Here is a 26,703-nt window from a genome sequence, read left to right as displayed (position 1 = left end):
TTGGCAAATTTAGTCAAATCAATAAGATCACATACACATAGTTTTGCATACAATACATGCACATTATTAAATACCCACACACACACACACACACACACTCTCTCTGTATGATTATCTCACTATTAGAGATTAGGCAGGACGCTAGTTATATGACTCAGCTTTGACTTTGAATTCTGTGTTAGTGGCCGAGTCAATGTTGGCTGAGCTGAATGAGAAAACTAAGATTATATAACTGTGTGACTGAGAGACTGTGAAAGAGAGAAGGGTGACTGAGGAAGGGAGGGCTAGAGGAAGTATTTTTTTCATATTTGATATACTAAAATTGTCATACCAACGATAATACCTCGCTTGTAAAAAGGAAACAACCCTTCCTGCTGTAATCCAATCATCACATTTAGTGTGGGGTTATAGAACAGAAGAGGATTCATTTGAAAATTAATAATACATCGGTGCCACACAGCCCAATTATAAATAGAACTCCTGATGCTCTACTCAGTGTTGTACATTGTATTTGAGTGTAGTGGGCATTGGCTAACCTCAAATGACTGCGTAACAGTCTACATCTTCAGAAAAAAAGAGTTTCAAATGAAAGAAAGAGTGAGCTCTACCTAGGAGATTCTACGAAGGAGTTGCATGAAGAAAAGAGCCAGGTTTTAAAAGAAGCTCTCACTTGAAAATTTGAAAGCAAGTCAAAATCAGTTTACAGAGTGGAGCATCTTCTCTCACAAACTCTGACAGTATGTACAGATTTTGTTTTGTTTTTGTACACTCCCATTCGCTAACGATACATAGCAGTGTACTGCAAAACTATAGTCACTCGCAAATGTGCCCAAATTGGTTTTCACATTCACACGCTGATATTTTCACTCATACAAGCCAAGCTGTGAGGAAAAGCAGGCTGAGATGGACAAAACACGTTCATTTGGTTCACTAAAGAAAAAACTGGCTTTTGATCAATTTTATTTTAGCCAATACCAATCAACCGATACATGACTGAATTGGCACCAATGTACAACCTATATTAATATCTCTCATTTCCGAGTTAGTCAAATACATACACAAACTGTAACACAGTCAAGTAAAAGATTAATAAATGTGCATTCACTGACTTAATGGAGGAACAGAAGTAATGTTCTGCACATCAGACACACAAGCTTTCTAAATGACCAGGTTTTACCTCATGTACAAACACATAACACGTTCTCTGTCAGTGTTGAATGTGCTGCCAGACAGACAGAGAGATCACCACAAACCAACTTGTACTCTATGATTTGGAAAAAAGCTTGTAAGTGGATTCTTCCACATTTGTGCATCTGAGTCTGTCCAATCTCCGGTGAGCCTCTGTGGCCTTTCAGCTCAGCCTCCTTCCTCCGCTTTTCATTTTCTTCACATCGTGATCATCAGGCCCTGTGCAATGCCAGAAGTAGTCAGGCTCACATCCATTACATGTCAAATTCTATAACCCTTTTGCAAACCAGTGGGGAAACTAATACCGCCTCCAGTTCTGCTTGCAGAGATTTTTTTTTTACCTATTAAAAGTTTTGAGACTAAATAGACTTTTTTTTTTTTTTTTCCTGAAGCCGTGTGTTTCATTCAGTTCAGTTCGGCAGGTCTTCAATGAACTGAAATAAAGGGTTGTGTGCATATTGATAATCATTTGCATCTGACAGGTCCGGACACATGAAGGTGTGTTAGCAGTGTTTACTGCACTAGAAGATTTAATTAAATGATGACCAGAATGAATCTGGGCTGAAGAGGCCACAGCTGCAGGGCTTCATCAAAGCCCTTTTGATATGTTGATATCTTTTTGATTCATTAAAAATTCTGCTAGTGCTTGCTCCAACATGTCAGCTGTACATCTACTGTGGTTTGTTTAATTCACAGCTCTTTATTCTATTTATTTTTTTTTGCTTTAATTTTGAGGTTTTCTTAATGTAAACCCTTTTCCCAAAGTAAACATTCAGACAGATGGATAATGGTTATCCATCCATCCATCCATTAGCTATACCCACTTATCCTTGAGGGTCACAGGACAGCTGCAGCTGATCCCAGCTAACACTGGGTATGACCTGGACAGGTCGATCGTCTGTTGCAGGATAATGGCTGTGAAGAGAATAAAACATAAAGGGGCACTTTGGCATTTTGGAAATAATAATAGTAAGTTATAGTTATATAATTAGAAATATATATATATATATATTTTTTTTTTACAGTGATACAGTTGAAAATATTGCACATTTTAGCCTTTGCTACCCTGATTTCAGTTTTATCCAATAATCTATGAGAAAAAGGGGATGATGATCTCAAGAAGGTGAGATAAGTTCATATATATGATACACATGGTTGCACATGTATCTTTTTTTTCCCTGCTCTAACACCCTCCGTCCTTGTATCTTATCCCACGTTCTTAATCTTTTCTTGAATTATTTTGCTTACACCTTCAGTATGTTCAGCTTCAGTGTTGTGTTAACGCTGTTTCCACCACCAGGACTTTGACTTGGTTGCTAAGGAAGACTTCAGTGGCTGATTAGGGGGCTGCTATGATAAATGCAGCTGCACCACAGCCACACTAGAATTGCCTGAGGATGGGGAGAGTTGAGAAGACAAGTGCAATGTGAAGGGAAGTTTTTAATAGCTGAGGATTTTTGTAATGGACTGCAGATGGCCATGTACCCTTTTGTGCATATCTGATAACTGCCACTTTGAAGGTTGAGAGATACTGGCTGCACTTCCGTTCCTTTTTCTCACCTCCTAATAACAGAACGAGAAAATGTTCATGAGTCAAAATGACAGTTGAATGTGGTTTAAAGCTTTCATCTTTGCTAAGAGAGCTTTATTAGCCTGAGGTGAGACCCATTAATGATGCACGGCTGTGGTAAATCCATTGGTTACGTCTGTTATTGTTGGCAGGCGCATCTCATTCAAGAAACAATTCAAACTATAACTATCTCAAGTTATAATACCTGTTTTTCTATAGACATGCCAAACACACAAAACCTACCCTTCTGCTGCTGTTGCCAACTTATGGACAGAAAACCTTTCCTCTAGCTTTGAAATTCTAAATAAGAGTGTAAGACAAAACAAAAAGTAATTTACTACAATTAGGTTAACTTTGATGCCTTATGTGTTTCAAAGATGGCAAAGCTGGATGACTCCTCTTTATCACAGAAATGAAAAAAGTGTTTTACACTATCTGTTAAAGGATGTGCAATCGATGTCTGCATAAGAAATAATGCCCTGAAGGAACTTGTAGTCTTTCTCTGTAAAAATAAAAGCAGAGGAAATAAAAACGCTGTCCTTGCCTAGAAAGTTGTGAGAATTTATTACCCTCCTTACGTTTTTCTTCTGTACACTGCTCTTTCACCCTTTGTTTTCCTCTGGCTACTACTACACAATAGGTATTCTGTCTGCATCTCATATCAGCATCTCAAGGTTTGGTCTGATATTGAAGAGCAGCATGAAAAAGCATTTACAGTGTATGGCTCATCAGAGTTCGGGGTAAGCTTCCATCATCTAACAAGATCCCCAGCCCTGGTACATCCCTTTGAATTCAGTCTAGTTTACTTCCCTCTAGGTTTGAGGTCTTAAGCTAGATGTGTAATGACATTGCAGGTTGCATCATGTCATCCATGCAGCAATTGCAAAGATGATGTAGGACAGGAAGAGGTAGAAGGACAAAGAAATTGTAGACTCCTGTGACTCCCAGCGGCCAGGCAGAATTGTGACCTTGCTGCTTTTTGTTGTTGCAAAGTGTGAAAAAACAGGTCGACTCCTGAGGACATGTAGTACAAATCAAACCAATCTGCTTACCCACCTGTATTTTTAGGGTGGACAGTCGCAACTCATCAGTTTCTCATCTGCATTTGTGATTCATCCAGCTTCTTGAATCCACCTTATGTTGTCTGTCTGAATGGAACCTTAACTACAGAGCGACAATGTCCACCTTTAGCAGCTCTAATGAGTTGCATGTCCAATTAAGATGCAGCTGCCTCCTGTGTTGTGAGAGCCATCCTGTTATTGATGTCATCCCTTGATCATTTTACACAGCTGCTTCCAATATCCTGCTCTTTATGAGCGTGTGTTTTCATCTTTTATGTGCGCACATTTGTGTGTCTATGTGTGTGTAAATATAGACTGTGCAAATACATCTGGTGGATTCATGGGCGCCTTTGTGTATGTGCATTATGTATATACACACATATAAATCTGTATGCATGTGTATTAATGTGTGTGTGCGTGCGTGCACGTGTGTGTTTGTGTGTATGTCATTCTTTACAAGTGCTTGTTTGTGTCAGTACTTATCCTGATTACCAGTCTTCGGCGTGTCTGTCTGACCACTGAGGCTGTCTCCTTTGATTGCCACAATTCAGTGCTGCTACATGCAGTAATGAAACAAGAAAAAAGAAAGAGAATTTATTATATTTTATTTTTATAGGGTGCTCTGAATATGAGGTAATTGGCCTGCACCTAGTTTCTTATTGTTCTCAGGAAGCTGTGTGTGTACTACTCTGTGTGCATGTGCAAAAACAGGGTGTCTGATGTTTTGTTTTGTCACTATTCAGTATTTATACTTGCAAATTGTCTTGTGATGTTAGTGGCATCAGAAGACACCTACAAATCTGTTCTGTAATTGTTAATTGTTAATTAGAATGATCAAAAATATAATTATTCAAATTAATTGAGTAATATAATTATGTGACTTTTTGATATGTCATAGCATATACACGGTAAAGAAGCCGCAGAGCTACTAGTTTGCTGTTTCGGCCAGATGCCTGTGTGTTAAGTTTATCTGTGAACAAGCAGGTGGTTTAGAGGAATTACTGTGAAGTCGGTAGATGTCACAGAGTAGGAAAAGTTCAGAGGATAAGGAGAGCGGAGATGGATGGTGTAACTTTCTGTCAAGCTGCCTAGCACCACCAAAATTGGAAGTGGCAGAGTGTTTGTGTGTCAAAGGAAACCATACGATTATTGAACTCTGCAGTAATCACATCTGGAGCCAGAAAACTAGAAGAAATCCGTACATGTAAATGATTGAAAATTATTATTACTATAATATTTCTTTAAACTAATGCTAAAATACATTTAGCATTAAATGCTAAAATAAATTTAGCACCAGTTTTACTTGTAACCAGTTGTTAGTGTTAATTGTAACACTAGTTTTGCTCGTGTACTTTTAAATATATACTGAAAGTTTACATCACAATGTCAGAAAATGGAACAATTAAGAATGTAAAACAAGGAAAATATAAAATGTCTTGTGTTAGTATAAAACAGAAAGGTGTGCTCATCTTGTATATTAAGTTGTGTACTATGAAGATAGATATAGTACATATCAGCCTTGTTGTAATCCTAGCTTCTCTCTGTGATTGTTTTACATAATGCCTCAAAGAAATCATAGATATTCTCATTTTCATATATAATAAAACACAGTTTTTAACAGAATATTTGGGCTCATAATCGTAATTGTCCTGAGTGTTCAGAGAAGACGTGTTTGGTTTGGTGAACTACTCTACATAATACATGTATCTTTTGTGTTCGGTATTTATACTTTTTTTAATGACTCTCCCAGCACTTTGTGGAGAGATCTTTTTATAGAAATACATTTGTGAGTGTGCGGCAATACGAGCTATGTGTACTGTGTCTGCCAGCACTTATAAGGTCTTTTTGCTAGCATTCAGGAAATGTCTGGATGTTGGCACGAAGTGGAAGGGTTAATGCTGGTACTTGAAAGTAATCACTACCTCAGACCACCTCATGGCTTTAAATAGATGCTCCTGGCCAGTGCAACTGTAAAACCCGAGGAGAGAGACAAGATAGGAGCATGCAGTGGCAAGAAAAAGTATGTGAACCTTATGGCATTTCATGGTTTCTGCATTTATTTGTGATAAAATGTGATCTGATCATCAACTAAGTCAAAGAATATTAACAAATACATTGTGCCTAAAATAATGAATAAATGCAGAAAAACATACAATTATAAAAGGTTCATACTTTTTCTTGCCACTTGTAAGTTCATAGGATGAGTATGTAAACTGCTGAGCAGTTCTGACCACACAGATTGTTGTCTTTTTTCTTTCATTTTCCAAGACATTTGTCTCTTTTAAAGCCAACCAAATACATCTATTTTTATTCGTATTTATTTTTCTCAATAACACGTTAAAGATTCTTGTTTTTGGACATCTCTTATTACATTCTTAGCTTATGGAGCAAATTGAACAGGGTCTGCATTTCACTACCTAAAGCGGCACACTTTAGAAATGCCCACACACAGTGTAAACATGGAAACTAAAACACACAGGAAGACAGTTGGACCAAACGTCCCCCACAATTACAGGCGCACAGCGTCACACAGGCATACAGGCAAAGACCCTATCATAACATACAGGGTCTTGTGAGACAATAAATGTAAATTGTCTTATGCTAATAAGTGATATATACAGTATTTGTGTTGAACGCCTTCATTGCTGGCAAAAAGTGAGACATCTGTATTGTTTGCAGCAGTAGGATTTGAAAGGGTTTCATTATTGCAGTGGTATTTGTCTGTGGAAGATGTTGGGGCAACAACCATTTTGGAAATATGACTGACAAGAGAATTACAGATTGCAGTTGTTGAAATAACCAGTGTAATTACAATGGCCAGCACACTGAGTTGTTGCTATCCCATAATGTGTTTTTTTCTCAGACTCGAAAGCTTTAAATATCAGTACAGTGTGGTCAACACAGTCTTAGTTTTCAGCTCTGAGTCAGGAAAGGATAAAACTAATTCTGGACAAGAAGTACTGTCAGTTATAGCTGTCTGCTGTAGATTAGCTGGATTCAATAGTACAAGCTGTAGCCAGTGGGACAGATAAAGCCAGCATGATCATAGTGTAGTATCATACTTGCCTTTACTCTTTTTTTTTTTAAAGTCACATATTTTACTGAATGTGGCGTCATTTTTGCTGAATTCATTCACCGTCCATGTACTGAAGCACTCCATTGTCTCCCAGACTGCAATAACAGTGTTGTGTTGGTTTTTAGACTCCCATCACATTTGTGTTACCTCTGTGAAGGCTGCAGTAAAAGCAATTAGGTTTGTTAAAAAAAACCCTCCAGATGTTCACCTTTACAGAGCTCAGTTCCTGTAGAGTGAGATTCAGATGAGTGTTAAGAATCAGATTTATATATGAAGACCTGTGAAATGATACATGCCGTAAAGAAACAACATGACAGTGCTGCTTTGGATAGAAAGTGGTTTGTGTCCTTTCAACCGTGAACATAGATTGTATACCATTTTAACATTGAAGAGCAATTCACACATCGTGAACTCTGAATGACCTGGTCTGAATGAAAATCTCCTGCACTGTCTGCTTCCAGCCTGCATTAACTTTTTATGAAATTTTATATCCACTATAGGTGGATCGCATGTTTCTGATTTAGTTTTTTCTCCTGAGGTTCATGGTATTACACAGACCTCTAACACATGCAAAAACACAGACATACACACAGACACACACACAATCATGGATGTACTGTATGTAAACGTTGGAATGCAATAAGCTTCTCAGTGAAGAGAACTGTTCATAACCTGGAAATGAAGTCTTTGTGCCAACAGCATTAAGGGAGTGCTGCTTGTCCAAGCTTGTTGGAAAGCTTTGTGTTCAAACTCCCTGTGCTTTTGTCTCTCCTGTGGAGAGATGACCTTTCTGTATCTCTGGGTCCCTTCACTCTTCTTGGCATGAGGTTAGATTGCGTGTCTTGTCAACACTGTCTAATCTGAGGTGCTTACACCTTAATTTCACCCAGAACTCTTATGCAATGTTTAGTTTGTTTTCTGACGTGCTTGTATAAATTCCCGATCATTTGGTTTAGTTTTGTGTGTTTATATTTTCAACTTTGCACAACTTCTGTGTTATAATATAAACAAGCTAGAAATAAGGAGCTAATTTTAGAATCTCATGTACCCTGATATTTGTCTAAGGAAATAATGGCTATCATACCACAGCTTTTCTTAATTACTTCTGGTGTGTGTTTGATTAAAGCGGGGCAAGGCCACGTCTGAAATGTGTGGTGTGTATGTGTACGTGCTTGTCCTGCTGTTGCGGTGGGGGGTAAAATTGATTTGAGAACCAGAACTGCTTAATCTTCCCCTTAAAATTGGTATTCGACAGAAAGCTTATCTCAAAAGCCAGAGAGGGGGAGTTTGAGGGGAGAGAAAAAAGGAGTGGAGGAAAAGACATGAAAGTGGGATTGTTGTCTTGTGCGTCATTGGCCTGATTCTGCATTGACTTCTTTGTTTAGACTTAACCTGTTTCCACTGGACAAAGCATGGGAACTGCATCAAGGGAATGGTAATCTGTGTTTTTGGAGAACAGCCAATGAAGTAACCACACTGTTGTAATACAACTGATGTCCTTTTCTTTTTACTCTTTAGAACGCTGTGCAGTATATAATAAAGCAATAGCTGTTAAATAGAAGTTACCTGCAGTATGAAAATATATGTATATATCCAAGAAAGTTTTCATGAAAGAGGCTTTGGCATGCCACTGAGATATGGTGATGTGCTGCACCAGGAAATGATCCACTGAACAAAACATACAATCTCCCTCCTGTGCTTATTGTAATACAACAGATTATTGATAAAATATGCACAACTGTGATTTCTCCTTTGAAAGAACTACTCTTGTTTGTTCTCTAAACTGAATTGGAATATCTGTCTATTTCAGTGTTTTCCTTTTCCATTGCTATCACAGCATACAGCAGCATTTAGTTTTCCCTTACATATTTGGTTCCCTGTTTTCTTTGTGATTAGAATAGACCAGACAGTTTATTCACAGTATGTCTCTTAGTATCTCTCTTTGATGGGCTTTTGAGCTGCTGCTGTATGATGCAAATGGTGATAAAAGATCTATTAGAGCAGGAATAGAGTAGCAATAGCAATAGCATGCATCAGCAGGCTACAATGCATAGACCATTTTCTTAAGTTGCACTCCAGTGTGCTTAGGTATGGTGCAGCTGAAAGCATTTTAACATGAGCTCTGTAAAGCAATGTAAGATTTGCAGAGGTTTCTATCATATCCCAGTTTTTGTTATCCTATAACTGAAAGAAAAAGAAACCTTTTTTATTAGGAGAGTCTGAAATCTGAGCATCACATGGAGCTTGTTGAAAGTGTAATATTTGAATATCATTACATATTACTGGCATATGTTTTCTTTGGAACCTAATTTACAATCAGATGGACACCCCATTGAGAGTAAAAGTATTTTGTAAACATAACTGAGTGCTATGTACTGATAGCCACAGAATATCCACAGCATGGCATCCTTTACAGCCTACAGCAGTTTATATTGTATTTTATCTTGCAATGGGTCATTCATAGTAATGAATCCCTTCCTAACTGTATAACTGATTTATTGTAGATGCCACTTTGTATAGAAATACCTCAAGGACTTTAATGATCATAATTCAAACAATAAGGCTGGGTGTTATACAAATGAGCACAACCATTAAGTATCTCTCGACTTTAAATTCTTTACTGTTTATTTCTGTCTTCCTAAATTAAACTGAACATTCTTGTGTCCTGAGAAAAACAGAAGTGTGATCTGTGTAGTTAGCTTACTCCTACAGTCCCTACAGACCACCATCAACATCTGCAAGTTTGTTTGGCCACTCAGTGTTGATTGTGAAAGTAGTTAGGATCAGATGTCAGAATGACATCAGTATTTTCTATATATTCCCTTCCATCACCTTTGCATCATTATGCTGTATAATTGCACATGATCTGCATCTTCATCAGTTTCAGCAAGAGAAAGAATTGGCAAGAACTTGATGCATATGCTGCAGAGAAAGAGCAATGATTTGCAGTTAATTGAAGGTACCGTATTTGTCGCTAGTATTGCTTATTCATGAGAGCACTTCAACTGTAATCCTACATATTGATGACTAAATCAGTCTCTCATATAAGTTTCAATTAATACATTTTTTAGCAGCCCCCACTTGAATGGAGTCGGTGATGCGATTGTTGGTGTGTGTGTGTGTGTGTGTGTGTGTGTGTGTGTGTGTGTGTGTGTGTGTGTGTGTGTGTGTGTGTGTTGACATGTTTTTGCTGGTTGATGTTGATGCACACAAAATGTAAAGGTGTGCCAGTATGGATGTGTGTATACTGTGCAAGTTTTTCCTTGTATGCAGTACACATTTGACTGTTAGTATGTGCGTTTACTTGTATGCTTATACTTTGCCAGCGGTGGGAATGCAGCTATTGGTTTGTTCCCAATTGTAGACAGAGTCATAGAGAATAAGCTGCTACGATTAGGTAGAGCTCCGGTCTGGTATCTTTGTTTGTTGTGGAGCTTAAGTTCTTAAGCGAGTACTGCTTCGAGGTAAGGCTTAAGACTTGTATTGCTTCCTTTTCCTGTTTTTTTTTTTCTTCTTTAAACCATCCTCCCCAACCTCCATCAGATTTTTCACTTTTCTACCTCTAATGCCTCAGACAAGGTAGAGTGAAAAGAGATGATTAGATGGTTCCAGGCCATCCTGGAAAACGAAGATATCTTTTAGTTTGTGTTAAAATGGGATTTAGCACCAGAACTTTTTGCGTAGAATTTTTTCAGACTCGTACATTCTGCTATCCAGAGCTAGTGATTAAAAGCTGTCATTATCTTGGTATGGCCATAATGAGAAGCGCACACCTGTTTTTCACAGCTGTTCCCAGTCACAAGCTGTCGCCCTTCACTCCAGCACCAGACGCTTTGGAGGTGATGACTATGTGATGCCATAAATCACTAGCCAATCTAGTCACCGCAGAAACAGGAACCTAAAATCAGCTAACTGAAGAGAGTTGTCCTTTACAAAGTGCTGGAGCAGAACATGCTTTACTCACTGTAGCTTTCAGCCTTGCCTTTGGCACCAAATGCATGCAGTATAGCATGAGCTCATTGTGTGTGCAATCTAAGTCCCAGTGATGCCCAGCTTTGTGAATCATTGAGCTTTGGCAAAGGTCACTTATGGTATTAACCATGACAGAAATGAGAGATTATAATTTACTCCCTATTCTCTCAATGCAATCGAGCACACACATGAATCCATCTTATATTCACACACAGAGTTCAGTTTTGCAATAGAAGGTCTTGGATTAGTTATATATAGGCGCTTGCTGTTTTCCATTCTATTTTTCAGTTTTCATTGTGGCCATTGTGGTGAGAAATGAGTCTGAGAGCCTGTATAATGTCCCAAGGTCTTTAACACTGTTGTCTTTGCTCCTCTTTGCTCACCTTGATAAATTTTGACGGATGATGTTACGTCTCTGCCAGCTTATTCCCTAAAAGGTTTTTTGCCCAGCAAGGAAGGTAATATTTAAGGCTGTCTCTTTGCGTAATTTTCTTACAAGAATCCATCATGCAGGGTTACAAGACAGCAAACTGTATGGACTGTGATTAATAATACTGTGATTTAATAGCACAACAATATAATCCAATCTTTGGGTCTGCCTTTAAAGCTGAGCAAAAGTCTCAAACGCGATCAAAAATGAGTGTGTGGTTGGATACAACATAGTGACATAATAGGTGTTCAAGAGTAGGTCAGAATCTTAAATTTAATGTGGTTGCTTCGGCTGTGAGACGGTAGTTTCCTGTATCCTTTTACTAAGGCCCTGCTTATCATCATATCTGTATGTCTGGCTTTGATTCTCTCTGTATCAAACACTGTCTATCCTACTCTCTAGACTCACAGATACATTTTTGCTGCATTGTCATGCTGCATGTACATTGTCAATTGTCAAGCCATATGCTGTATTCAGCTTGGTTAATGTGCCTGCTTGACATTTGAAACTGGATATCTTGTCAACTTGTCTTAGAGGGAAACGGGGAAAAATATGCCGACAGGTGAGAAATGTGGATCGATACAGAGCACCTTAAAGTTAGATTCTGATTTAATAATGACACAGAGGTCTCTAGCCTATTGGCTCAGGGACCAGTCATACAGGGTTTCATTTTAGAATGAGTTTCCCTATCAGCATTAGAACTCATAACTAACATTTCAGTTTTATCATGGCTAAGCTATAAAAGATTTTGTGGCATAATCAGAGCACCAATTGGTTATGGATCCTCAGGAGCCATGGCCACGTAAAGCTATGTGTCATCAGCATACAGTGACACTTAAAAGTTTGTTATCCCTTTAGAATTTTCTCTAAATCTGCATAAATAGAAACTAAAACACAACCAGATTTTCATGCAAACACCTCTGTAGCTATGAAGAGATTCCATGTCTCCTCGTGACACCACAGAGGAGTAAAACATTCAGCTCAACTGGTGACTTAAAAAATTATTTTTGGGAAACACCACAATATTTTTGCAGTTTGGCTTTTACCTACATATTCTACATTGACCCTAATATCATCTTAGCTTAAGTACCGGGTTTGTACGTCTTTAGTTTTTAGACTGTTTTTGAACACGTACCTCACACACGGTTATTATCTGGTTGATACTCACATAATAAGAGAGTGTTAGAAATTAGGTTTTAAGCACAGCTAGAAGTTTTGTTAGACATTATTAGATTGGACACTGTAATGTAAAAAAATATATACCAAAAATACCAAAACAGATAAAACATGTTCCTCATTCATCTGTAACAATTTAATCAGCAGGTGAACTGTCTAAAACTTCAAAGATGAACTTTTACAAAACAACTACCAATTGCTACAGGCTGTGCGACTACAGTATCTGTTTTTCTTCAGACATGCAAATGTGGAAGGTCTTAATCACGCACGTCCCCAGGTGTTAAAACATCTTAAAATAAGTTAATAATAATGTCCAGTAAACCAAATATTTCAGTTTATTTTTGATAAAGAGAAACAAAAAGTCAGTCCATATTTGTCTTGAGAAAAGGAAGGTTATTCTCTTCAAGATAAAGCTAAGGAATGAAAGATTTCTTTTAAAAGGTGTACAATATAGTCTCCAGAGACATGTTGCAACTGGATCCAGTCAGTACAGTAAACACAGTGGAAGGAAGTGCACAACTGTCCGAGAAGTAAGAAGTACCTCCAAGCAGTTGTACTTGAGAAAGAAATGTCTCATTGTTTCTGAATTGGCTGCATCATTTAAGAGAGAAAACCGTATGCACAGACAAGACTCAGCCATAAATTACAGCCATCAATTACTAAAGCTGGCAAATAAGAAGAAAAGGTTACAGTTCGTCAACATGCACAAATAGTTGACTTTAATAAATGACTGTTTGAGTCCATGTTTGAGGTTTTTGGGTCCAAGAAAGGAGCATACTTTCCAGAGCTCAAGCGCAGAGCTGATGAAAAGATGATAAATGCACACCTGACATCAGTGAAGCACAGAGGTGGAAAAGTAATGATCTGAGGAATCCGGGACAGTGGATGATCTGCATCATGTGCAAGGCATCCTCAATAAGCATGGATGCCACGATATGTTGAAGGGGCATGCCATTCTCTCTGGCCATCAACTGATTTGAAAAAACTTAATTTTGCAGCAGGAGAATGACCACAAGCATTTTAGGAATTAATAGTGGAAGAACATAGCTGTTGAAACACTGTCAGTGATGGCTTGGCCAGCTCAATCACCAGATGTGTACCCCGCTGAGATGGTGTGAAAGCTGGAGTTCGGGAACACTTCCCAACCTGCACAGCGGTCCTTTGGGTTGTGCTACAGATTGCCTGTTAGGAACAACAGATAAATCAAATCTGTGGCAACAAAATGCCACAAATGTGTTGGGCAGCTATCTCTGCAAAATGCAGTTTTTGATTAAAGTAAAGTTTAATATACAAATTAAATTTGACTGGTATTCTATGCGCATTAATGTACTCATGTGTTATTCTTCTCTTTTTGTGTTTTGTGATCCTTTTACAACCACTTGATTGAATAAAACCAACAGAACATAATAAGAACATGTAATTATGTAGGTGCTTCCAAACTTTTTCCAGTGTAGCTTGAAATGTGCAGTTTTAAATTTGATGTTGAATCGTATTACATTAATGCTAAGATTCTACTGTTTGCTAGTAGGACAATACAGTACAAAAATAGATATTCTGTTACTATGATTATTTTTCCATCTATCCTTTGGCTGAATGTCTTAGTGAGGCGACAGGAACGTACTGTAGGAATGAGACTACAGTAGATATCCTGTATCCTTAATGACATTCAAGGTAACCTAAAAGCTGGTCTGACATAATTTGTGGCACCATTATAGTTTTGTATGTGTTTTTATCAAGGAAGACATTCAGATAATGGGTAGAGGAGGAGCGCAAAGTCAGATCAATAGGTTTACATAGGGGTGGAAAATGAGAAAGAAAGAGAGCAGTTTTCTCTCGCTACATATTGATAGACACTCCCTGCTGGTCTGCTTTGTGTGTGTGTGTATGTGTCTGGTATGTCCACTAAATAGCAGGAGGAGGAGGGAATTCAGTCATACACAATGTGCTTGTTAAGAGCAAATTACATCTGACAGTAGTCATTAGATTGTTCCGATAACTTCTGTCTCTTTGTGTGTCCCTCATTCTCCCTCTCCTTCCTCTCCCTCCCTCAATTTCTTTTTTTTTTAGGTAAGTAGCAGAGATTTTATCTGAACATGAGATACCTCAAAAGGTAATGTAATCATCACTGGTTTCTTGGGTTTTTTGGACCTAGGACTAGTTGACTATTTCTTCAAGTGTATCTATCATAACTGTGAGTAATCATGTAGACATAACATTAATGAAACACAGAGAATTATCTTCTGCAAAATAGAATCAGCCACATAATTAAATCTCAGCTTATGTTTATCACTGTCTGCAAGGTTGCCACTCCATATAATGGCACTGCCATGAGCAGTATGTGTCTGCACTGCTTTCACCTAATGGTGGTGTTGTGTTTTGTTGCTAATCTGTTTATCTAATCAGATGCTGAGGTTAGGGGGTCTATCTCATTAACTTGCAGGATATTGATTTCCTGTGTTTGGAGCAAAGTGCTCTGTGGCAGCCCGCCTTTACATTCCCAGATGGGAGGAATGCAGGTTGTTTTCCTCGTAACTCATCAGTCGATCCTATCCCAGCTTACGGTTGTTGTGCTGTGTGTGTCTTGTGTGTAAGTTTGTGTGCCTCTAGTCATGCTTTGGTGTAAAAATAACTACCGAAGCAGATTGATCACTAGAGAGACATGCTTTATGTTTATAGACAGCTGAAGAGAAGAGAAAGACACATTTGACTTTTAGCATCGTTTTAGCACTCGTCATCTAGATAGACAAATAAAAAGACAGGGTGGTGAAATGCACTTTGTGTCACCATTACGAGCAATTCAGGAATATTTCAATAATTCCGATAAGAAAAAGATTCACATGCAAATGATTTTAAGGATCCATCAATGTTTGGAGCTAACCTTTTAAAATGAATCTGTGTTCATCCACAGTTGTCATATGCATACATAATCAGTAAGTGAATACTTTGATATGGCTGGTGTTTGACCAGCCTTTCGACAGCTAGCACTAGACATCTACTGCAGCACTTGAGCAAAACCTGTCTGTTCTCTCTGATAATGTAGGGAAAGGCCAACATGTCACTTTAAGAGTCCGTGCTGAAAGAGAACATGTATCCAAAGATAAATTTTTTTCTATCTATGCCACTGGTTCTCAACTTCCATTGTTTATGCTCTCTATATAGGTTATGGATTAAATTGATTGTAGTGTTGCATATCTGCTCTTCTGCTGCACGGATGCTGCCAGTGTTGTAATAAATGTATCGTCACTCCTGATGCTGTGAGCCAAGTCCTGATAAATGTATGGGAGTGGCTTCTCTTTCATGGAGCACATCAACATGAATGTGTGCCATTTGCTGCATTAAAGATGTATATGTGTGTGTGTGTGTGTGTGTGTTTGCATGTTGGCAATGCGTCATTCTGCGACTTGCAGAAGCCCAGGAGCTCCCCTTTGGTAGCTCCCATGCTGTTTCTATTGGTTATGTAACTATGCTGTTCTCACACTGTTGCCTTTTCTCTCACTCACTCTCCATTCCTCGTTTCGCTGTATGTATGTGCATAGTGTAGCAATTTTTAGAGCCGTGGAGTTGGGTGGGATTTAGGGGATCTTTTGTGCTGATACAGGGCTCAAAAGTTTGTGCCACAGTGCAGCCAACTTGTGAGACATCCAATCAGTATTCTGTTAGTTCTCTCATTTTCAGATTTTTTCCTTGCTTTGCTCTTTCCTTGTCTTTTTGCCTGTGCTTTCCTTGTAGTTTTTTTTGTGTCTGTATTTCCATGCATCCATCCCCACCCACTCATAACGTCCTGTAAAACAGCTGGAGTCACAGTTGGAGAAAACATGATTTTTTTATGAGTACTCCTTTATAATTGGTCACTAATAAGAGAACAGAATCATGCACCAAGGAGGTACTACATCACTAATAAGCATAAATAGACAGCGTTTTGCGGGGCAGGCACACATTGAATTTAGGTACATATTGAATTTACATATAGATAAAACAGATTATTATTATAAATACTGTTATTTATGTTATTGTACATATTAATTAATGCTGAAACCAATCTGCACTCTAAATATTTACGTTTGGAGTATTTAATGTTTTGCTTTATAAGTAAAACTGGATTGGATTGGATTGGATGTCCGTCTCCGGTATTAGGATACTAAAATGGGCCACATAGGCCTATTCCCTGTAAACATTTACATTTAGCAGACGCTTTTATCCAAAGTGACTTACAAGTCATTACAAGGTACAAGGGTAGGCAGGGCAGCGTGAGGAGGTCTTGCCTAAGGACCCCTACTGAAGACAGGCCACAGCTGGGATTTGAACCCCAGTCTCCCACATGGGAGGCAGTGATGTTACCACTACACTAACCAGCCGCTAAACCTGCCGCTAAACCTGCAGTCATGTTTGTTGGTTTCTGCGAGATTATTTTAAACCTAAAAGTCTGATGTATTATTTTTAGCTGTCATTTTTCCACTAACACTGGCCTCATTATCCATATTTTAAAATATATTTTGAGGAGGTAAAAGGACTTTGTATTTATTGTCTATCAGAACTTGTTATGCTGTCACTGTCACATTACTGCTTCCACCCACCCGAGGCAGAAATGTTATAAAATGTTCTCTGGAGGTTTTTGAAAAGTCTTCCTAGAAATATGGGAAACCAGTAACTGCTGATGAGCGTCTATACCACTTCATTATAAAATAATTCCTAGAAAGCACTGAACATCAGGGGGCTTTATAAAAGAGGTCGGTGGGTGGAATTTTCTCTTCAGTGGGATAAATACCTGCTAATGAGGGAAGTTCTTCAGCTGATCGGGGGATATTTTTGCTTAGTGCTTTTCCCTGCTGAATCCCCAGTTTCCCCAGCAGTCACATTTCAGAGAATGTTTTTGTGGTTGTTCTTCCATAAAAGCAGTACACTAGATTTTTAGATCCTTGTGTCTGATCTTTTCTCACGCCATAAAGGTCCGGTGTTTCAAGTGATAAAATTTAGAGTTGTGGTTAATATTTCTTTCCTCACTCGCCCATTTATTAGCCTGGTGCACAAAGATATCCAGTACACACACAGTCATGTAATTGTACGTTTTCTGCTTTTTCTTCTGGACTTAACTTTTATGTTTAAATGTGAACAATGAAGCACTGTTTACTTTATGTTGACCCGTTCTTAATTTCATCAGCCATCAACCAAAGAAACTATTTTCCTCTGTTAGGAAGCTGGGTGAGAATGAATGATTGGCTTTCAGTTTAGCAGAGAATGTCATATTTGTTCATCCTGCTAACCTTAACCTTATCGCGAGCCTTGCAGAGATGTCACACAGTTTTATCAAGCCCTGCAGTGATGCTCCTTACTTCAAATTCCCACAGTTACACAGAATCTTTACACATCTAAAAACTCAATTTCACCTCCCAGTCCATCTTCAGTTGTACAACACTGTATTTTATAAAAAGCATCACTGTAAAATGGGACTAGCATGAATTCCTTGATTGAGGTGACGGTACATGTAATTCTAATGTAGACTTTCAGTTGTTGAGAAGGAAGGAATTATTATTTTTCTCAGTGCTGTCACGTCATTTTGTAATTACCTAAACTCCAAACTCCAAAATGTGACACTTGAAAACTAGATTTTGGAGAATAATGTTGCGATCACAAGCTTACCTCTGATTAAGGAAGTCCTTTACACAATAACTCATAATTTTGTCAGGCTTTTAAATCAATCTGCATTCATTTTGTGTCTGTTTGAGTAAGAATAGATACTGAAAAATACTGAAAATATCTCAGTTTAGCCCATTATTTTCTGTGTTATGTGTTTGTTATGTTGTATTTACTTTGAATAAATATAAAATTTGTTACATTAAATTACATTTCTTTAATAGTTTATGGCATCTGATAACCGTGGCGTTCCTGTGCATTCTACTACTGTAGTTTTGATTCACACAGCCACTTTCTGTTTTACCGTGTTGAATGTAAAGTTACATATGATCTTGTTGTGTGAGTATTTAGGAGGGTGTGTGCTGTTCTGAGTTTGGTGGTTTCCTCCGCAGTTTGCAGACATACAGAATGTCACAGACTAAGCTGTTTTCAGTAAGATCATTTTACAGCCTACAAACCTCCTCCTAATGTGTAATTACTTGGGCAGTTTAATGTCACACAAGTCCCCCACAAGGCTCTCTCCTACATGCTCCTCCTTCTCCATAATTCATGCGCTTTAATGGAATTTAGGGCAGCTAGAAAGAAATGTGCTATGAATTTCCGTTACACATATTTTCTTTAACATAGTTTTTCATATCTTCAAGTCATTTGCATATTTTTTCAGTGGTTTACAGATTTATCTGTAAAATGTATCTCTGTCATTAGTTCAAATGATTTATTTATTTATTTATTTTTAAATGCTTTGTCCTCTTCCTTCTTCTATCTGTTGCTGTTTTTAGCATGGCTCTGGGAATAGGCTAAGCAGCTTTTGGTTTTATTTCAACTGATGAATGTGTAATATTTTGGAAATTCTCACTGTACCAGGAAATTACATGCTTACATGGTGACATTGATACTGTAAACAGAACTTCATTTCACATGAAATACTAAAATAAGTGGCTGGACATAACGTGAAAGTCATTAGTTCTTCAATAACAAGACCAATTTGTAAATTTTATCTCAAGTGCTAAAATTAAATGAGAAACACTGCCTAAAATCAAACTACACTAAACTGATCTAAGTAAAATTATTCATCATTCGTGCAGTGTAACAGCAGACGTGGTTTCCCCTGAGCCTACAGTAATTACTGTATCACCAGAGGTCATCACTGGGTCATATCACCCCTGAGGAATTACTCATAACACCCAGATAGACTCTCAGTCTATCCATTGCTTTGATTAAGGCTCAGGCTAGTGAGCCAGTGCAGGGGGAGCCAGTAGAGTGCGTTGACTGCAACAGGGACACAATGTTGGTGCAATGCAGGAAAAGTCTATTTTTGGAGTGGTTGGGCAACGTAGCGGATACCATGACTGGGAATGGAAGTGCACAGACTATTGGGTGCGATGGATACAGATGTTTTAATAGCAAGAGTGGGAGCAAACTGGTTCAACAACACAACATGGTTATACTGTAGACTTTGTGAAACAGGTAGCTGTGATGTTGTGATTGTGTGTGACAGTATGAGCAAGCATCTCTCCATTTCAGCACATTTGTGAACAACATGCACTTTTCACTTTTCCACATCTTTACAAGCCTGAGTTCAGAGAAGTGTCCTCACAGCTCAGAGGTGAAAACCACAACAGACATTAGGTGTAACATGCAATGTTAGGTAATTAGAGCCGAAAATCAACAACGTTTATCACGTGACACTAATTATAGAGGTGTCCACTTGTAGAAACCCTCGCCTAGTATGAGCCAGGGCAATTGTTAGGTAAATGCACTGTAATGCTAGTTTAAATTTGAGCAAGGCACATCATTGACAAGTAAATTTAACAATTAGATTTATGTTTAAAAAACCTTAAATAACCTTAAACTAACTGGTAAATTATATTTTTGTATTTTGTTTTAGGTGCACTTACTGTCTGTAAGTCATAATTTTGTCTGTAACTAAAGACATTCCTGATTTTAGACTTTTGTTGTTGTTGTTTTTCACAGAGGAAATTATGACTTGTCACAGAAGAAAATCATAATTAATGTGATTAACAATGACTCTGTCCCATTTAAGCATACCAGTTAACACTGAAATTTTACAACCAAATTAATCACATACTAACCAGTCCAAAGCAAAGTATCTGTAATATGTAACTTGCACGTGTTTATGGCTTGTGCAGACATGTCTATGCCAATTGTGTGACGTCAAGTGTGAATACCGAAGCCTGCAGTAAATTCCTGCATATCCTGCTCATGTTACACGTTGTCAAAATTACTGGGTTGACATTTTTGGTCAGCAGTTCAGTTTATGAACATACTGTGTGCTGTTTTATAGCTGTGATATATATTAAAGACTAACATGAACAAGTACATGTTTTATTGAATCAGAACCAGCATAGAACAGCATGTGTAAATAACAGTGTACACAGTATTTCATTTGCAACATGTTCCTATTGATTTAAGTATTTGCATTTGAAAAAAAAGGTAAAAGTGATGTTTTCTGTGTTAGTGCAATGAGGTAATGAAGAAATCAGAAGGAAGAGCAGAGTTTATGGCACCGACTGTAAATGAGACCCGTCCTTACCAGATGGTGTTATAGTGGAGATTGCCTCAGGTTATGGACCACTGATATTTCAGTATACTCCCATCTGTGCAATACAGCCTCATGAACCAGTCAAAGTAGGCATCACCATTTACAGGTTTTTAACCAGATAGTCATGATGCTTTTTGAGCTTGAGCCACCATCTGATGGAGATGATTAATAAATGAGGAGTTAGTCTCTTTTCTGTTGCACCATGTGAAAATGAATCATCACAAACTGGGACATAAATACAGTATATATGCTTTTGAACTTTGGTTTTATTTTTGAGTCATGTTTATATTTGTGTGAGTCTGGGACTGTCTTGTTGTAATGTTATTATTTTAAATTGCGATGACATGTTGGTGCTATTACTCAAAATAGCTTTTCCCATATTATATTATTTTTTTCATCACCTTAAAAGTGAAATAATTGATGTGAAACAAACAGCAAACAGTATATGCTGAATACTGTGTTTGTGTTTCACCAATCTGTCCTGTTGTACGCCTCAGAAAAAGTTAATTCTGCCTTAACATCAGTTGAAAATACCTCTCCACTCGACAAGTAATCGTTTTTTCTTTTTCTTTTTGGCCACTTAAAGATTCAACAAATGGCCCTTGAAGTTTCTGTGTCCCCATTAGATGTGGGAATCTAATTACAAATATCTGATTTGAAGGGGGAATGAGTTAACCTTTGCTGAAATGCCACTGCATAACCATCTGTGAATGGCAAGAGGAGGACCAGGCCCAAGGCATTTTCTACAGCGACAAACAGAATGATGGACAGCTGGCCTACCTCAAAGGAACAAAACATGCATGAGGCCCCAGTTTTCTTTCAATCTCTAGAGATTTACTTACCCGTGTGAATGCGAAGTATGTAGGATTTTAAGATTTACGTAACAGCTAGAGCTTCAAATTCCTGTAATTTTCTTAGTGTGGAAGTTCTGTAATGCGAATGAGTGTTCGTACACAACACCGTTTTCCTGTCACAAACCTTACGTTCCTTGCCAAATCTTTATGGCCTGAGGAGTTGCATGGTTTTTTGTTTTGTAAAAATCTGTAGCTACAATATTCTTGCCACTGGCAGTCGATGCTGTTGGAGCAGCTCGATGTTATGACTGTTGAGGTTGCTCATCCTTCCTTCTTCTCCGGACAATCGATCTGCAGATAAATGAAGAAAAGTACTTTGCTAAATGTCAGTACACGTGAAATCGATATGAACTTGTTCCGCTGTGTAATCCACCCCTTTCCCCCGATACACAGTCGCAGAGAGTCATGTCAGACCACTAATGTAATGGAAAAGGCATGCTGATTCAAATATGATGTGATTTTTTTGTAGATGGAATATGCATTGTTCTCTTTACAAGCAGGGGTCACAGATAAGGACGAGTTAATATTGTGCCAGTACTTTAAGGCTGTGAAATGTTGTTATTTCAAGGTCCCAGTCACAGCAGCATGGTTCATTTCATCTTTACTTTTATCTTGATCAGTCTTACCTTGCACATTTACCCACCTACCGTTTTTTTTTTTCTGGTCCCCTGGCATGAAAAAATTATGAGAAAAGCTGTTCTAAAGATGCCCACATGTACTGTACACCCACCTCAACCCTACTACCTTCTCTTTCCATCTGTGTTTCTCTCTTTTACTGTCACCCCCTCTCTTGTTGTGTGCATTTATTTTTTCCTGCCTTTACACTCTCTTTATTTTTTCTCTCTCCTGCAGTCTCTCTTTCAAGTTGCAGGATGAGTCGTGACGGCTCACTGGTGTCGAGTAGCAAGGAGCCAACAGGGGCCGACAGCCCCCAAACAGGGACTCAGATTATGCAATTCCACTTGCATGTACACACATACAGTATGTGCAGATCATACAGTATGTGTTCTATTCCTAGAGCACTACAACCAGTTTCCATTTGTATGTTAAAGGTCTGAAACAGTATTATTGTTTTAAGTCTAAATCTGAGACAGACAGGAGAGTTGATGCTTCTCTTTGTGTACATAATGAATAGCAGGTGCTCAGTGTTTTCTTGTTTAATCTTTAAAGCCTCTTAAATTATTCTTTTTTCCCTGTATTGCTGCCTAAAGTGTCAGCTCTGCCCTTCTACACACAAAAACTGCCCACATCCCTCTAGAGAACTGCATATCTGTTTTTATTTTCCCGCAAGCAGATTCCTCAACATTCAGCTCTCCTCCGCCCTAGTCAAGAGTGGCTGTTGAGGCTGAAGGTGCAGGCTTACAGAGGCTGTGAGGTGGTTTGACTTTTGGCAGGAGTTGAGAGGCTGCTGACGTGTGTGTTGGGCAGGATGTGTGTAAGAAGCAGTGCTGGATCCTGTTTTTCAGACCGCAGCAACTGGAGCTTAGCCACAGCTATGACTTTTAATGCAAAACACACAGACACAACCTTAGCGTGCTAACCACAAACTCGACTCATAACTTCCTTGCCAACACAACTTGCACACAAATGTGTAAATTGACATGCATGCAAAGTCACTCATACATTCATTTTGTAGTGACTTTTCTTTTTATGTTTATTATTACCTGGATATAAAAGACGCTGACAATTACTCTAGCTGATGGGTTATACACAAGATCACAGACTACATGTGGAACCTGAAGGCACTAGTTATTCTACAGTGAGGGCAATGACATCCTGTATAACAAGTATATTGAAACAAAGGTGCCCCTGCTTATAGTCATACACACCCAGACTATATGTCATGGCATATACAGTATTGTGTTAGTTGTGGGATTTGAACTTTCATGGTTGGCTTGCACAGAAGAGAAACAGAAAGAGGGAGTGCTTACGGTGGCGAAAACAACAAACTGACGGAAACAGGAGTGCTTGCATTGTTAAGTCGAAGGAGGGCTGTAGCAGACACAAATACACATTTCTTAAGAAGAGAAGTGTGGAAAAGCGGAAGGATTTAAAGGGAGGAAATGAGGGGAATTGCTTCTGTCAACATTTGGTACACATTACTGTACACAGTGGAGGATTCGTGTTTGTATATGTGCACTTCTAAATTGTACATGTGAAGACGTGTTCCTGAATGAAGAGCAGCATGTGGTAAGAGGATCAATAGGTTTAGCTGATACCGAAGGAGCAGACACACCTCTTACACAGGGTCAGGACATCCCACTTACTGGAGCGAGGAGGGAGGGGGAGAGATGAGCGAGACAGAGAGACAGGGAGACACCAAGGAGATGCTTCAGTTTTTATCTGTTCCCATTTCCTCACTTCCCTCCCCGGGAGGTTTGGAAAGGACAGATCAGAGAAGAAGACGCAAAGTCAGAGAGACAAAAGGGAGCAAAGCTGAGAGAATGAAAGCGAATGTGAGTGTGTAACTTGCTCTGTGTGTAACATGCTCTGTCATGCTGATGTGACTACGACTCCCTTTCCAACTGTCGTCACTGGCTGTTCTGGAGGAATGATTCCATGAACTGGTTCACCATGTGGATGTGGGACAGTGATTTCCAAACCTTTGCCGGAAGAATCCCACGGAAAAAAGAGCAGTGGCTGGAGAGCTTAGCTGGTCCCGCTGGGTGGCCGCCTGTGTGCTCTCACTGCTGAGACTCTCTCTCACTGAAAAAACAGACTTCACACCGGGCTGGAGTCTGCTTCCAGCCCCTTGTAGTTTATGTTGTGCACTTTTGTTATTACATTTATTGGGATTTTTTTTTTTTCCCACTTCTGGAACTCAATGGATTTTACGGTGCTATATAGTTTGATTTTTAAGATGCTCTCGATGGATGTCAGCCGGCACTTTTTGGAGTGATGCCCTAAGACCCAAGCAGTGAGGCTGGAAGTTCAAAAGGAACTCTGTACAGGAAGACCGGGCTGAATGGGTGCATCACAGCAATGGAATTCTGCATGGGACACTACATATTGTGCTGGGGCCTGTGGGTACTGTGGAGCAGTATCTGTAGATAGATAGCTACATATATACAGGGGCTCAAAGGGTGAAAGGTTAACCGTCAGGGTGACCAGACACAGCCTTGGTATGAAGCCTGGACAATGTCCAGGGATTCCCAATGATAGATCCATGATGCATCTCAGCCATTTTCCTTTTAGAAGGCACTCCTGGATATGGTGAGTATTGGTGATGATGGTTTAAGGATCAGTTTGAACTTCTTTGAGTTTTCTCTTTTTCGTCAGTTTATTGCTGTTGTCTCACTCTGTGCACAATAAAGGGTGTGCAGGGAGTTTATTTTAAGTACATAAAATGTGAACTGGCATGCACATTCATTTGTGGGTGTGAGTGTTGTTTTTGTGGCATAGGGATCGAGATCCCTTAAGGGTAGCTTAGCGTAGCCCAGGGTCATATTCTCCCAGATCGGTTCAGATGTATTCAGGGAAATTTATTGTTAAATGGGCCAGACATTTCCTGTCATTTTTTCCCACACTAAATGCTTGCGTAGGTCCATAACAGGGTGGGGGTGGGGCATGTGGTGAAACACAGAGGTAATAATCAGAGCCGGCTACTTTAAAAAAAATGTCTTGCTAAATGTGCAGTGTTGCTGGGTTTTTCTGCTGTCTTGTTTTGATTAGTCATACTTAGGCTGGGTGTCTTATGGGAATAAGTTGTCTCCCAGCTACATTATAAACTGGGAGGGACACAGAGGAGTCAGTGATGTCATAAAAGTGGGCTATAGGGATATGAACAATGCACATTTTTCCAACAGTGGTTTTGCTGTGATGTATGTTTTTCTTGCCGATCAGGAAAAAGATTTCAAGCCCATTCAACAAGTCACAGCCTTGAGAAAGTAGATTCTGTTGCTATGTTTCAGACCTGTCTGTCAACTGTTTCTTTATTTTTACATTTCTCTGTGGTGTGACACTACACATGCATACACATGTCTCTGTTGCTGCACAGTCATGGCCACGTTTGTGTTTTCCTTTCCGTCACAAACAGCCCTAGGCCTTTGGCTATACTCTGCACTCTGTATTTTAATTAAATTTGAAGCTAGGCACAGACATGCATACCATATTTTATCATTTCCCTCTTTACACTGGTGTACCATGCATGTAAAGACAGGAAGATGCAAAAATATGATCTCTGGATTGGATGTCAATGCAATTTACATTATTTGGCACAAGTTGTACTCGTTAATAGCCTTTGGTTCCTCTGATATATCTGTTCATATTTCAGAAGATGAGATGTGCCTAAAATGATGTAATTTAAATCGGTTTTAGATTTAAATTCAGCAAAACTCATGCTATAAAATGAGTAGATTTTTGACTTGAGCAAATGGAGGACCATGTACTGACCTTTTCAGCAGAGTCTGTAAAATAGAGCTGTGGTAAAATAAATGGAACACAGAAAGAAATGAACTTTACGCAGCTGTCAAGTCATACAAACACACACAAGCGTATCCACCCAGCAACTCAACTTACTCATGTACACACATAGAGGAGGGCTGGCCTTTCAATCAGGAAGTGGTGTTAAATATTTGCTGGTAATCCATGAACATACTGAAAACAGAAACACAGCTAAACATCTCTGTTCCTCTTTTTAAATCTCTTCACACTTGCCAGTATGAATTATCATGCTGTGTGTCACAGGAACAATTACGATGAAAAACGGAGAAATTATGTTGATATGCATTGGCTTTTATACGTTACCTTGTTGCTTTTTATTAATTTGTGAGGAATCCAACGAATGATTCACTGTCTTTTGCAATGTATTGTGCTGCTGAGTTGGATGGATGTAGCAAATCTAGTGTTGATGTTGGAACAGTAATTCAAGCCAGTCAAGGTTGTCAAAGTTGAGCATTAGTCTCTAGAAAATGGGAGATGTGCTTGTCAGACTCCATTTAAACCTCAGGCAGGCTTTTCTTCTCTTCATAGTAAAGCTCTGCACCACTATAGTGTACAGTATGTGAGTGTGCACCAGTCCAGTGGAGCTTTCAGAAACATCTGTATTATTCATTGTACCTTGATAATGGACCAGTCCACTTTATTCTGTATCAGACCTGACCTGTCTGCAAGCCAAGTAGCACTGAGAGAATTTTGAGATTACACCAAGGTAATAATGAATAATCAGTCACACAAAATAAAC

The 26,703-nt window shown here is 38.8% G+C and overlaps 1 protein-coding gene across 2 annotated transcripts in view; it reads left to right on the top strand.

Annotated features, from left to right (window-relative positions):
• The window catches only part of pde4d (phosphodiesterase 4D, cAMP-specific), a 78,538-nt gene that overhangs the window by 7,391 nt on the left and 44,444 nt on the right, over positions 1 to 26,703 (top strand). The window contains exon 1 of one of the 2 annotated variants that reach the window (XM_026342748.1): positions 23,596 to 24,734. The exons of the other annotated variant lie outside the window; for it this stretch is intronic. Within the exon in view, the coding sequence (XP_026198533.1) occupies positions 24,646 to 24,734 (89 nt within the window). The 5' untranslated portion in view covers positions 23,596 to 24,645. Of the gene's footprint in view, positions 1 to 23,595; positions 24,735 to 26,703 lie in introns of those variants that run through there. 2 annotated transcript variants of the gene reach the window in all.

Source organism: Anabas testudineus, chromosome 9, assembly GCF_900324465.2.
Source record: "Anabas testudineus chromosome 9, fAnaTes1.2, whole genome shotgun sequence".
Lineage (NCBI taxonomy): Eukaryota > Metazoa > Chordata > Actinopteri > Anabantiformes > Anabantidae > Anabas > Anabas testudineus.
This window is presented reverse-complemented; position numbering and strand designations above follow the sequence as displayed.